Source organism: Macadamia integrifolia, unplaced genomic scaffold (assembly GCF_013358625.1).
Source record: "Macadamia integrifolia cultivar HAES 741 unplaced genomic scaffold, SCU_Mint_v3 scaffold1224, whole genome shotgun sequence".
In the NCBI taxonomy this organism is placed as follows: domain Eukaryota; kingdom Viridiplantae; phylum Streptophyta; class Magnoliopsida; order Proteales; family Proteaceae; genus Macadamia; species Macadamia integrifolia.
The window spans coordinates 121,462-134,074 of NW_024868125.1; the positions used below are offsets into that span (position 1 = coordinate 121,462).

The window sequence follows — 12,613 nt, forward strand, 5'->3', positions numbered from 1 at the left end:
ATCCAAGAGATGGGTTGGGAAGTTCCCCATAGAACGAATTTCTTTAGTTTATGTTCAACAGAGGCAACCTGAATCTGGTTAACCGAGCACAATTGAACCCGATTGTATCCAATCCATTAGGATTTCACTCATCTCTCAACCTCGCGAAGAAGAATGAAGGAAATTCCTCTTAGCTTGAAACGAAGAAGAAGGCAAGGAATTAGGAGGAGAAAATCTTAAAATGAAGAAGAAAGTAGAAGATGTTAGGGAAGAAGAAGATTTTCACAGAAGAAGAAGTAGATCGGATTTTCAAGATTAGGGTTTTGGCTACAGTTTTTTAAACTCTTCGATTATGTTCTAAAATCTTCTTGTTGTACAGAAGAAAGCCTTAAAGTTGATATGTAGAAGAAGTAGACTAGATTCTTCATATACGTAATGCTATGATGTTGATATGACTTCTATAAAGCTTTCAGGGTTCATCATCAACACCTACTATTAACAATTTTTTGGAGCCAACTTTCAGTCATGAATTTTTAGTTCATATTCTTCAATCTCAGTGTGTACCAAATTTTACACTTTCTATTGCTATCTAGATAGCTTTCTGCACAATGCAGCAATGTCATGGACGTTTTGATTCATTTATCTATTCATAATCTGTTTATTTATACTTTTTTCAAAGTTTTCATTCTTCAAGTAATGGTTGGGCATGAATGGATACTGGTATCTACCACAACGACAAATCCTTAATTCATCTAATATGAAATCTTAGATACCCATCTGCAAGATGCAAAAATCTCCTTCCCTAATCTCTTCTACTTTCTTCTTCGTTTCTAGATTTTCTCCTTTTCTGCTTCATTCCCTTCTTCAATTCAGGTTGGATTGGTTATAATCAGTCAACCCTGCTGACTTAGATACCTAAGGGTAGTTTGGCTATTTAAATAATAGTAAACTATTGACATCATTACTTAACGATTCTCCTCTACCGAAATGGATTTATTAGAAATTTTCTTATGAAAGTGAAGGACGTAAGAGATCTTTTTTCAAATTCTAGGGGTTACAAGAAGTTATGAATATCTTTAGGGTTGGTTACAAGAAAAAATCCCAAAGAAAAAAATGTCGTTGCGTGCTTCAAATTCTATATATAAATCCACCACTCCAATCCCCAATATGCCAACTAGACCAATGGACGAACCAAAGAGGAAGAGGAGCTCATCTTCCCCTCCATGGTCTGTTCTCAACCCCTATGACAACAACAGTTAGAGGAGTAAGATGCCTCTTCAACTGCAACGTGGAATAATCATTGGAAATGGATTAAATTTGAATAGAAGAAAGTTTCCTCAAAAAGCAACGCTTTTTCTATACAAATCTCATCCAAACTAGGATCTATCAACGCCAATACTGATCTGGAATGTGGATCGGCTCGATTCGGCTGCTCCGAATTATAGAACCATAGGTCTAATTGATTAATTAGTATTACCCAACCTGCATAGCCTCATTACCCTCATACGCCAGCGAGCGCCACTCTGTTCTCCTCCTCCCGCCTCTTTAATATTTTTTTAACTTTTATAGTTAATATTTAATTAATAATAAGTGCCAATCCGGAGCTCCAACAATGAATATAATAAATATAAAGGTCTAAGACAATTGTAGAAAAATACTATTTTAAACAAATTTATTTTAAATTTAAGAGAAAAAAAAAAAAAAAAAAAAAAAAAAAAAAAAAGAAAAAAAAAAAAAAAAAAGAGAAAGAAGAACAAGAGCGTTGATAGAGTGAAGGGTAAAAGTCGTCTGCTACAGCGAGCGTCGGCTTTTTCCAAATTTCTAGGTTCAGCTCCTTATCTCTCTATCTCTCGCTCAGGTGATCATATTAGTCTTCTGTCTATCATCTTCTTCTCTTTCGGTGATTTTGGCGTAACATTCTAGGGCAGAGTGGAATTGGAGAGTCTATTCAGGAGATCTCGGTTGTCTTCAATCGGATCTGAGCTGAGACACGAGAGGATAGAGAGGAGAATAGAGGATTCGTGTCTGGTGAAGCTTTTCGTGTTTGATCCCTCACTGGATCTGAGAGGAGATGGCCTTATCTGGAATGAGAGGTCTCTCCGTCTTCATTAGCGATGTTCGAAATTGCCAGAACAAAGAGCAGGAAAGGCTCAGGGTTGATAAAGAGCTTGGCAACATTAGGACTCGTTTCAAAAATGAAAAGGTTAGGATTTTCTTATATTTTTCTGTCTCCCTTTTGTAAAGAATTGCCGTTGATAAGCGTCTCTTCGGCTTTCAATCCCTTAACTACTTGCTGAAGACAATTGAATGTTCGAAATGGCTGGTATTTCGAGGTTTATGACTCCGTTGAGACTATTATGGTAGCTCAATTGTGTCTGGGTTTTGGGTGGTGTGTTTTTTCTGGTTAGGTTTTTGATGGAGGTCGCATGGCTTTATTTCATGTCATTGACGCAACCTGAAACACAACAACAGTAAGAACTCAATTCATTTTGGCAATGCCAGTGATCTCAAGCAGCGGCTCATTTGTTGCTGACTGGTAGTTGGAGTTAATGTTCAGTCACTGCGTTTGAAATTGCATACAGAGGCCTTTGATCTTGTTGGACACTTCCTTGGGGATATCTAGCTTATGCCATCGATGTCCGTTTATTATGTCCCATGGTTCAAATGACCAAGGACGAAAGAGAGCAGGGTGGTCTGACCCTGTAGAATTTTATGTATAGAAGGTGCAAGCTTAGCCCAGTTGGTAAATTCTGTGTGTTTTGGTAGTGCAGACAATCTACCCTTTGCCTTGTGTCTGCCGAGACAAGAGAGAGAAAATGATTCTGAGACAAAGAACATGATTTCCCAGGAAAGCAAACTATTTCTCGTCCTTGCCACCTGAAAACTTTGCAGGTTGACACAGAAGAGATAAACTCCTCATAAATAACCCTCCTGAAATGTGATTGAATGAAACCAGCTGCATGTTGCACATTTCTGAAATTTTTATTTATTTTTGTTCTTTTCCTTTGCTTTTCTTTTCTTCTCTTTTCTTCTAGTTCTCCTGTACCAGTCTGGTAATATTAAGACAATGTCCACTGTGCTTTACAGAAAATTTAGACAAATTAAATTCATTAAACACTCAATGGTGGGGAAAAAAAGAAGATGATGATGGTGCAAATCTCTTCTAAGAAACCATTAGCTAACCGGCCTTTACAGCAGCTGAATAAAATGGTTATATCACTCACACAATGCATCCATATACTGGCGTCTTAACATTACATGGAAGGTCATTATCTGTCCTACTTAGAAATAGAAATTTAGTTTCCATGGCATGGATCTTCCATGAATCACATTCGAAAGTGGGTTTTGATAATTCCATCAAACGGGTACTCATGAGTGCTATAGTGCACCCCTGACTTAATAAACAAATCATGATCTTTTCCCCGATTGTTCTATCAAAAATTAAGTCTTACCTTCATTATGTTTATAATCCATTAACCAGAACTTTAACACTGTCACTTAACATATATTATAGTTACCTAATTCTCTAGAGTACCCATTGTGAACTCATTTGGCACATCTTGTTGCTGAATCTGGTTATTCATAAGACATTTGGCAAATTGCAAACTGTGGAAATTAAAATGAACCTCAAGTCACTATTGTTCAATCCCTTACCAGTTCTCCTTTGGATTCTGAAAATCTATAGTGATTCAGCTTTGTTGTTCTTTTTGACAGGGTTTGACACCTTATGAGAAGAAGAAATATGTTTGGAAAATGCTCTACATATATATGCTGGGATATGATGTAGATTTTGGTCACATGGAATCTGTGTCTTTAATATCTGCACCAAAGTATCCAGAAAAGCAGGTAGAAGCATCTCTAAATTGATTTGTGACATGTTAGGTGAATTTGGAAAACTTTCGATCAAGGCTCATATTTTAGAGATAATTATCCTAAATTCTAACATTAAAGTTTCTTTTGTCTTAAATATATTTTCACATTTATACTTGCTGGAAGGGTTTAGGGACATAAAAAAGTAAGCAGCAGGGAGGATGGGAGAATGGGAAGGGAGTAACAAGACATTATAAGGGGAAACTAAAAGAAAAAAAATTTGTGGGTAGGCAAGAGAGGAAGGAAGAAAATTGGAGGGCTAAGAGGATACGAAGAGGAATGAAACTTGATGGACCTGGTTTGCTACGCAGTCATGCAGCTGCTCTTTTTTTTTTCTTCTGTTTTTATTGTTTTTGGGCTCAATCTTCTGCTATGGAAACCTTTTTGTACACTTCAATCTTACCTTCGATAGACTTAAATTTCCTCCTCTGTGCACATCAATCTTCTTCAGGCTTCAACATACTCTTACCTCTTCCTTAGGGTTCTATTGGTTGGAAATTGAAAAACAAAGTAGAGTTGTAAAGGCATCGCCTAGGCTTCTAAGCACCTTCTTGGGTCCAAGGCGACAACAGTCTTTTTTGATGCAAGAAAACCGCTGCCTTGGATGCCTAGATGTCACCTTGTGACTACACATCTTATTTTATACCATTTCTTTTTATATTTCACAAGTTTACGTTGATTTATGTATATTGTTTTGTTTTTTAATAAATATTCTTATATTATATCCAATTCTTTGTTTATAGTTTATAATATGTTGGTTTTCACATATTAGATTGTTACAAGCATAATCATATCACATTGCATTGATTTGGCTTCTATGTTACAATACACACACACACACACACACATTCACACACGCTTATTGGAGTCGGCCACATGGATCCATGCAAAGACCAAATAGGAAAAATGATAGTAAAAGGAAAATAACACAACATCAACAAGCTTTAATATAAACATAATTATATAAAATTATCATTGATATATTGCATATGTAAAGAGTTTATGTTGATTTATGTTTTTTTTTTTTAATTTTTTTATGAATATCCTTATATTATATCAAATTATTTATTATATGTTGATTTTCTCATATTAGGTCGCTACTCGCATTATTATATCTTATAGCATTGATATGGCTTCTATTTTGTAATTTAAACATAAAGGAAAAAGAACCTTGCCGGTCTGGTGCAGGAAACACCTAGACACAACAGGCTTGCAATGATCGCGCTGCCCCCATCCCTGCGTGCGCTGAAGATGCTCCTGCTTGTGCTTTCATTGGCCCCCACGTTTGGCGTTTCCTGTGCCAGACCGGCAGGGTTCTTTCGCCCAAATATAATTATGTACAATTATCATTGCTATATAACATATAATGCACATGGCAGGCACCTTGTTGCCTATAGGTGCCTCCATCGTTTCGGTCGCCTAGTTGCCTTGACAATCTATGTAGCCGACCACATTAAGCTGGGATAAGGCTGAGTTTGTTGTTTGTTGTTGTTGTTGTTGTAGTTCCCTTGACAACTATGAAACAAAGGACATATGCAACAACAATTGTACAAATTAAGAGCTAGAACATGTAATTTGACTGAAAATCCCTCAGAGTAATAAATATTTATAGTCTAACAACATAATTGGCAACTCAAAAGAATAATAATGATGACAAGAAAAGCAAAAAGGTTCCAGGCATTGGTAGGCTCAAAACCAAAATATTCCATGAAACCATGAAATTTTGGTCAGGTTTTGGTGGATGCTTTCGAGGTCTGATTGACCAAATTAGGTCCCAGAACTTCTAGGAAACCCTATTTTAGGCCCTGTAAACATTTTGGAGCCCTTAAATTGTATAAAAACACAACCAAAATGGTAGCTTGACTTCAGACCCTAGGTTGGTAGAATATGTTGTACGCTGCTGACTTGCTGTATACATTCCCTATTATTTCCTATTCCACGCTTGTATGGACTGGTTTGGACCTTCTTAACAAATGCTGCAAATTGTCGCTTTCAATATGATATACTACTGCGCGATAACGTGTCCCACACTTGTATGGGACTGATTTGGCCAAAAATCATAAAAAACCAAGTTTTCACACACCTTAGACTTGAAACAGTGAAACCAACGAATTGGTTTAAAATTTCAACCCATTTCGTTTGAAACTATGCATTTTATATTGAAGGTGGCGTGCCCAATGCATGAGGCTCCTGCTACTGCAGGGTTTGGGGAGGGTCATAATATACGCAGCCTTACCCCACTTCAAGGTTAGGCTTCCAAGTTTTCACAAACCTTGGACTAGAAACAGTGAAACTAACGAAAGGGTTGAAATTTCTACCAATTTTGTTTGAAATATACATTTTATATTAGAGGTTTGTATTGTTTTCTGCTCATTTCGTTCGAAACTATACGTTGATATCAAAGGTACTGAAACGATACCGAAATCACACATATTGTCAAAATTTCACCAAAAGCGAAATTCTATTGATACCTTGCACTTTTTACATATCGCATGGAGTTTCGTTTTGTCATCTCGCAAAACTGAAATATTTTGCGAAATTTCGGCAAGACCTTGAACATTGAAAAGAAAATAATTTTTGAATTCTAAAGGGATAGTAAAAAAAAAAAAAGTTCTGTGTGATAGAGGAAACCGCATAAAAGGGAAAGGAATTCCACTATATTCTTTAGAAGATGGTTCCATAGTCCATACGATAGTTGTCATTTGTCAAGGCGTCACCTAGGCGCCCAATCTCTTTCTTGGGTCCAAGGTGATGACGTGCGCTGTTTTGTTTTTTTAATGAATATGCTTATATTATATTCTATGCTTTGTTTATTATAAGTTGGTTTTATCATATTAGGTTATTACTATCATAATTATATCATATTGCAATGATATGGCTTCAATGCTTTGTATAAGTATAATTATATAAGATTATCATTGCTATATTATATATAGTCATATACTCTATGCCTAGGGTGCCTAGGCGGGTACTATCTTTTCGCCTAGGTGCCCCTCCAACGTCTTGGGTCACCTAGTCGCCGTGACAACCATTGTTCATACTGTATCACATGGGGTATGGGGGAAGAAAGAAACTGATGATGCAACTAAATGTGAATGCAACAGAATTTGTTTAGATGTTGCCATTATCGTTCTTTATCATTCTAATGCTGTTATATGTTGAGAGAGAATTATATGGTTTAGGATGGAGTTTTTATTTTATTTTATTGGAGAACTGATGTCTGTATGGTAGAACATCTGTTTTGCTTCTGTATACAGTTCCACTTCCCTCCATATTATTGAGGAATTTTTTTATTTATTTGTATTTAAGCTGATAGAAAAGTTTATTGCGTGAGAAGAACAAAAATAATAGGACCTAAAATTTGACAAGGGATGAAGGTTATGCAATAAAGAACTTAGTTCATTTCTCCCACAATGTAGGAACATGATTTCATGAGATGTTCTTCTTAGTAAACATACTTCATGCAGCATCGAGTTTTTGTTCATGGGTACCCATTTATCCACTGATTCTTTGTATTTTTTACCATCAATCTTTTGGTGAACTGTTTCTCGGATATGCAGAACATGACTGCTGCACTGACAAAGTATCTTTGTTATGCTAAATATTGCTGCAGGTTGGATACATTGTGACTTCATGCTTGCTTAATGAGAACCATGACTTTCTCAGATTGGCCATTAATACTGTACGCAATGATATTATTGGGCGCAATGAAACCTTTCAGTGCTTGGCATTGACCATGGTATTAACAAAGCTGTTTGGTTGTTGATTTGATGGATTTTCCCATTTTATGTATAATTCCTTTTCACATTTTATAGTTATCAAAATGTTTGCAAAAAACAGGTTTATGCTAATAAATGAGACTGTAGATTTCATGCACAAGTGCATAAATAACATATCTTTTCTCTTCTTTTATTCTCTTAGAACCTTTACGTTCAAGTGATCTTGGGATGTAGAGGAAACTTCAGCAGAGCAGACTCTGCAAAATTATCAAACTCTTGGTTTATGGTTTATGGTCCAGCGAGAAAGAGAAGCACAATGAACAAAGGAAATGTGCAAGGAACTCCCCTCTCCCCCTCACCTATACAGAAAAAAAAGAAAACGAAAAAAGAAACCTAATGTTTAAATAGCTGGGTTTTGAACTTTAGATATGGCAAAGTTATGGAAACCTGGCTCAATTAGTTAGGATTCGGTATGGAGATTATAAGCATGGTTCATTGTCTCGGAAATCTCAACCCGAATTTTTTGGACATTTCGGTGGACCCCGAGGCGAAACTTAGTATTTGGAAAATTTGGGCCCAGAATTCTAGCAATAAGCCAGAAAAAAATTACCTGGTTTTGACCAGGTTTCGGAAATTTTGACCTAAATTTCGAAACCTGGTCGAAACCCGAGATTTAGAACCTTGATTACAAGTTGCATTGAAAATTGGCACATACTAGATTCATCAAAAGACTTGAATATTAAATGTTAGGAGTTAGTGTTTAGGATATATAAGTGGCTTTGACGGTTTTCAAAGATAAGACAGTGTAATACATTAATGAAATAACTCAAAAAGTTGCATAAAGACTGGATAAAGAGGGAAAAAGAAATCTTTAAAATAAACTGCTTATTAAATGGGCAATTAGTACTCCTTGCGAATCCACAGGGAACTAGTTCTTCTGAAACAAATCACTATGCTTGAGAAAAGTTGCATGAACCAATTCGTTAACCGAAACATATGACTGTAGATGTATAGAATGGGATTATAGACTTAAATCTTGTTTCACACTGAAATTTAGGCAGTTACATCTCAAGTTGCATAAAACTTGTGGTACAACGTACAAAGAATTGAAATATAAATTATTAGAGTGGTGTCTGTATGGGGTGAGAGGGATTGACCATTGTATTGAGTGTTGGGTTGTATACTTAATCGATGCAGTTAGCCATTGATTTGATTAGGGTTATTTATGTCAATTTTAACTTTAATTTTATCTTGTTGCTGTTGGTTAATTAGGAGTCGTAGGTAGAAATTATGGTTAGAGTTGATGTTTACTTTAATTATGGTTAGAGTTGATGTTTACTTTAGAGTTGATGTTTACTTTCAGTTTCAGAACAGGAATAGGACTCTTTGTTTAATTCTATATAATAGCTTCAAAAATACCTAATAATTGGGATTTAGATTTGATATTTGGAATATTGAAGAAAACGGGAATTACCTCTTAGCTGTGCAGTAGTTCGTGTTCTCTTCTCTCTCGTACTTTCTCTGGTTCATCTTTTATCGGGTCAGATTTCATCTTATAACCTCTTTCTTTCTCTTTATCTCCTTTTATTTCAGCTTTCCTTAAAACCTATACAGTGTGCTCTGTTTCTGGGTGACCTAACAGTCCCCGCATAAGTTGATCAACTTCCTTGAAGCAGTTCATCCTGAGATTTTGGGTGAAGGAAACCTTTCCATTGGCGACCCAAAACCATAGGTATTCAGCTCCTAAATCCTTTTCTGGTTGAGAGAGAAAAAACCTGCAACTAGAACTAAATCTTCTTATTTTGCCAGTATAAATCTCAGTGGCTTTGTTTCACTTACAATTGATTGTCAGGTCTGGGTATTGCTTATATTTAGTAGTCCTCTGATTTAAGAATCTTTGCCCCAAGTTGCCTGTTGGTTGAAGTTGTGATGGAGGATTTCTGTTGATCAAAGCCAACCAGGTTACTGTTTGGTTGGAGTTCAGGTTGTAAGGTTGAACAAGGTTTAAGTCCTGGAATTACAAGCAACCGCCCACACTTAATATTAATACATATAGTCCTCATGTCTCAAAGTTATTTATGAGTTACACCCTTTCTCATTGTTATGCCAGATCTGTCCTTTTCTTTCAAGTTGATTCACTATTATGTCCTAAAGTCCTTTCTCTTCCAAAAGAGTCTTTACTTGTGCTTTGAATTTACAGAATCACGACCATTTTCTAGTAATTGGATTTAATTGTCTGGGTGGGCCGTGGGCCCATAAACAACTCTTACAATGCCTTTTTTTTTTTCCTTTCCAAAATCTCTGTACTCTGATGAAAAATGAAGCCAGACTCGAGTTTCGTGCAAAAAATAAGCTCTTTATCAGGTTTGAACCGATGGCTGATACTGTATGAAAGCTACATGATGGATCCGCATCATTAAGACTAACTAAATTATTTCAAAAGTGAACTCAAAAGATGAGATACAAAGGTAAGTAAGAATATCACCCAAATCTAGACTGATTAGTCTCAATTAAATTTCTTAAACACACAAAATTCTCAAGGTGGAAAATGTTTCCCATGCATCCAATTTACCATACGCCCGCTCACATGGTTTTTTCCCCTCTTCTTCCCTAATCATGTGGGCCCTGTGTGGATGATACTATTTCTCACACTGCCATTGGTGTGGTATGGGAGATTCCCCCTACATCGGCGGGCCGGCGGCTACCACTAGAGGAGAACGAATGGCTCTGGAATTGACTGGATCAGAGCAGATTCGTGGAGCTTCTCCATATAATCATTCGAATCGAATAAGGAATATTGTGGAGCAGAGGCATCCAAATCCGCTTCTCCACTTAGAGCTTAATCGGGGAATTTCTCATCTCAGTAGGAGCTTTCCAAAGAAATAGCTTAGTAGCCACATTAGCAGCCCTTGGGATGATTTTAGGTGCACATATTCTCCTCATCAGCCCCAAGTAATGAATCTGAATGCCTATCTGCAGCCGAATTTGTCTCATAAGACTTATCGGAAGAAACAATTGGATAAGAATCATATGCTGAATGAGCAGACGAAAGACCGTGGGGAACCCTCTCCCATCCACAAATTAAAGAGATACTGAACCGAACAGAGTATAAAGTCATATAATAGCGTTAAGACCGCTGCCCTCATAATTGAGCCTACCCTTCAAAAAAGGTCTATGCGATGGATCAGTGGTTGATCCCAAGTAGGCAACACTAGGCAGTCAGCCTTGATGGTCATATTCACTTTTGTCATCCTAGCAGCTTGAGTTTCTAGTGGTGTGGAGATTCCAGTGATGCAGAAGAATAGATCTCTTCTGTTTGGTATTACCATTCTTGATGACAATTGGTGTCTAGTATAAGAAACATGAGATAGTTCTCCATTACTGGCATTCGGAAATATAACATCCAGCTATTGCTTTATGTCATCCTTTGCTTAACCAATTCCCTTGAAAGTGACGTGGGGCGGGAAAGTGAAAATCCTGATTGCATTTAAGGATTGATTAAAAGTTTGCACTGCTAGAAAATTTATTTTGCTTCATGCAAGTGAGCTCGTAATACGCTTTCTGTATAGTTCTGATTTGCATCTACTTTCACCAATATCTTCTTGTGGTTCTCATAAAATGTTTTTCAAGGTTTTAATCAATATGATTAGTTAGCATGTGGAGCTTTGGTGATCCAAAGAAGAAAGAAGTGTTGTTGGGACTGGCAGGGACAATTCAACTGATTCAAATACTATTTCCTTTTTTGTCAAAAGAATAATGAAAGGAGAAAGAATTAATGTTACCCTGTGGCTAGATGCTTGTTGGTTGAATCTTACTGAACGATTTAAGGACGCTGTGGGTTATTGACCTTCCGTGGCTGCCACGTAAGCTGCCATGTGGCAGATGTAATGCCAGCCGCAGAGGCTTGGGTGTGTGAGTTACCAACAAACAATACCATATTTGCACATGCATATTACACTCACAGAGACTTGTTTATTTAGTGATTCTGTCTTATATTTTTATTCTTTTCTAACTTTATTGACTGGAGTATGTTTACAGGTTGGAAATATCGGTGGGAGGGAGTTTGCTGAATCATTGGCGCCTGATGTCCAAAAATTGCTTGTAAGCAAAAACCCTGCTTTCTCCTGTCTCTGTTAGCTTTGAATTGAATATTGATGATGCAGAGTGCATCTGTTTTGTCAGATGTCCAGTAGCTGTAGACCACTTGTCAGAAAGAAGGCTGCCTTGTGTCTTCTTCGCCTGTACAGAAAAAATCCTGATGTTGTTAATGTAGATGGCTGGTGAGTTTGAATTTTGTGTTCTATTTGAACATGCGTGTTTTCCACTCCAAGTTATTTTAATGTGTTCCGATTAATTCTGTTTCTCCATTTGCCTTTCCAGGTCAGATCGTATGGCACAGCTTTTGGATGAGCGTGATCTGGGAGTTTTGACGTCTGTTATGAGCCTTCTTGTTGCTTTAGTGTCGAATAATCATGATGCATATTGGAGTTGTCTTCCAAAATGCGTTAAGATCTTGGAGAGGCTTGCTAGGAACCAAGATGTCCCACAAGAATATACATACTATGGTATCCCATCTCCCTGGCTACAGGTTTGTGTATTTTCTTTTCTGTGCTCTCTATCCCGCTCTCTTCTCTACATCGCTCACATACACACTTTGGAAAACAGCAATTTTATTAGGGGAAGAAAAATGAATTCTATAAAGGGTTTTCAATATCCGATACTGAGAAAAGGTATCAAGATCCTTTCTTTACATGACAAATTCATTACTTGGTTGTCTCTGTTAGAATGCGGCCGAGTCAAAAGCTAATATTGTGTATCTACACCTCAGCTACAAGGCCCCTGAGGAAGAAGTTTCCGTCACTTCCCATATCTGTTAAGTTGAATAAATATTTTTTTGGAAGCAGTGGACAAGAGAAACCGTTTACAAATTCATTATCTCACATTAAAGATCAATCTCTATCCTGTTAGAATTGTGCATCGCTGACTCTCTGATCCCCTTTGTGCATCCAAATCCCATAGGGATATCACCTTTTTCATCTCTCACG

At 37.0% G+C, this 12,613-nt stretch overlaps 1 protein-coding gene across 1 annotated transcript in view; it reads left to right on the top strand.

The window, feature by feature from the left end:
- Positions 1-1,733: 1,733 nt before the first annotated feature.
- The window catches only part of LOC122063169 (AP-2 complex subunit alpha-1-like), a 54,250-nt gene continuing 43,370 nt past the window's right edge, over positions 1,734-12,613 (top strand). The window contains exons 1-6 of the mRNA XM_042626871.1: positions 1,734-2,182; positions 3,694-3,825; positions 7,463-7,588; positions 11,607-11,669; positions 11,751-11,848; positions 11,949-12,156. Coding sequence (XP_042482805.1) covers positions 2,051-2,182; positions 3,694-3,825; positions 7,463-7,588; positions 11,607-11,669; positions 11,751-11,848; positions 11,949-12,156 — 759 coding nt within the window. The 5' untranslated portion in view covers positions 1,734-2,050. The remainder of the gene's footprint in view (positions 2,183-3,693; positions 3,826-7,462; positions 7,589-11,606; positions 11,670-11,750; positions 11,849-11,948; positions 12,157-12,613) is intronic.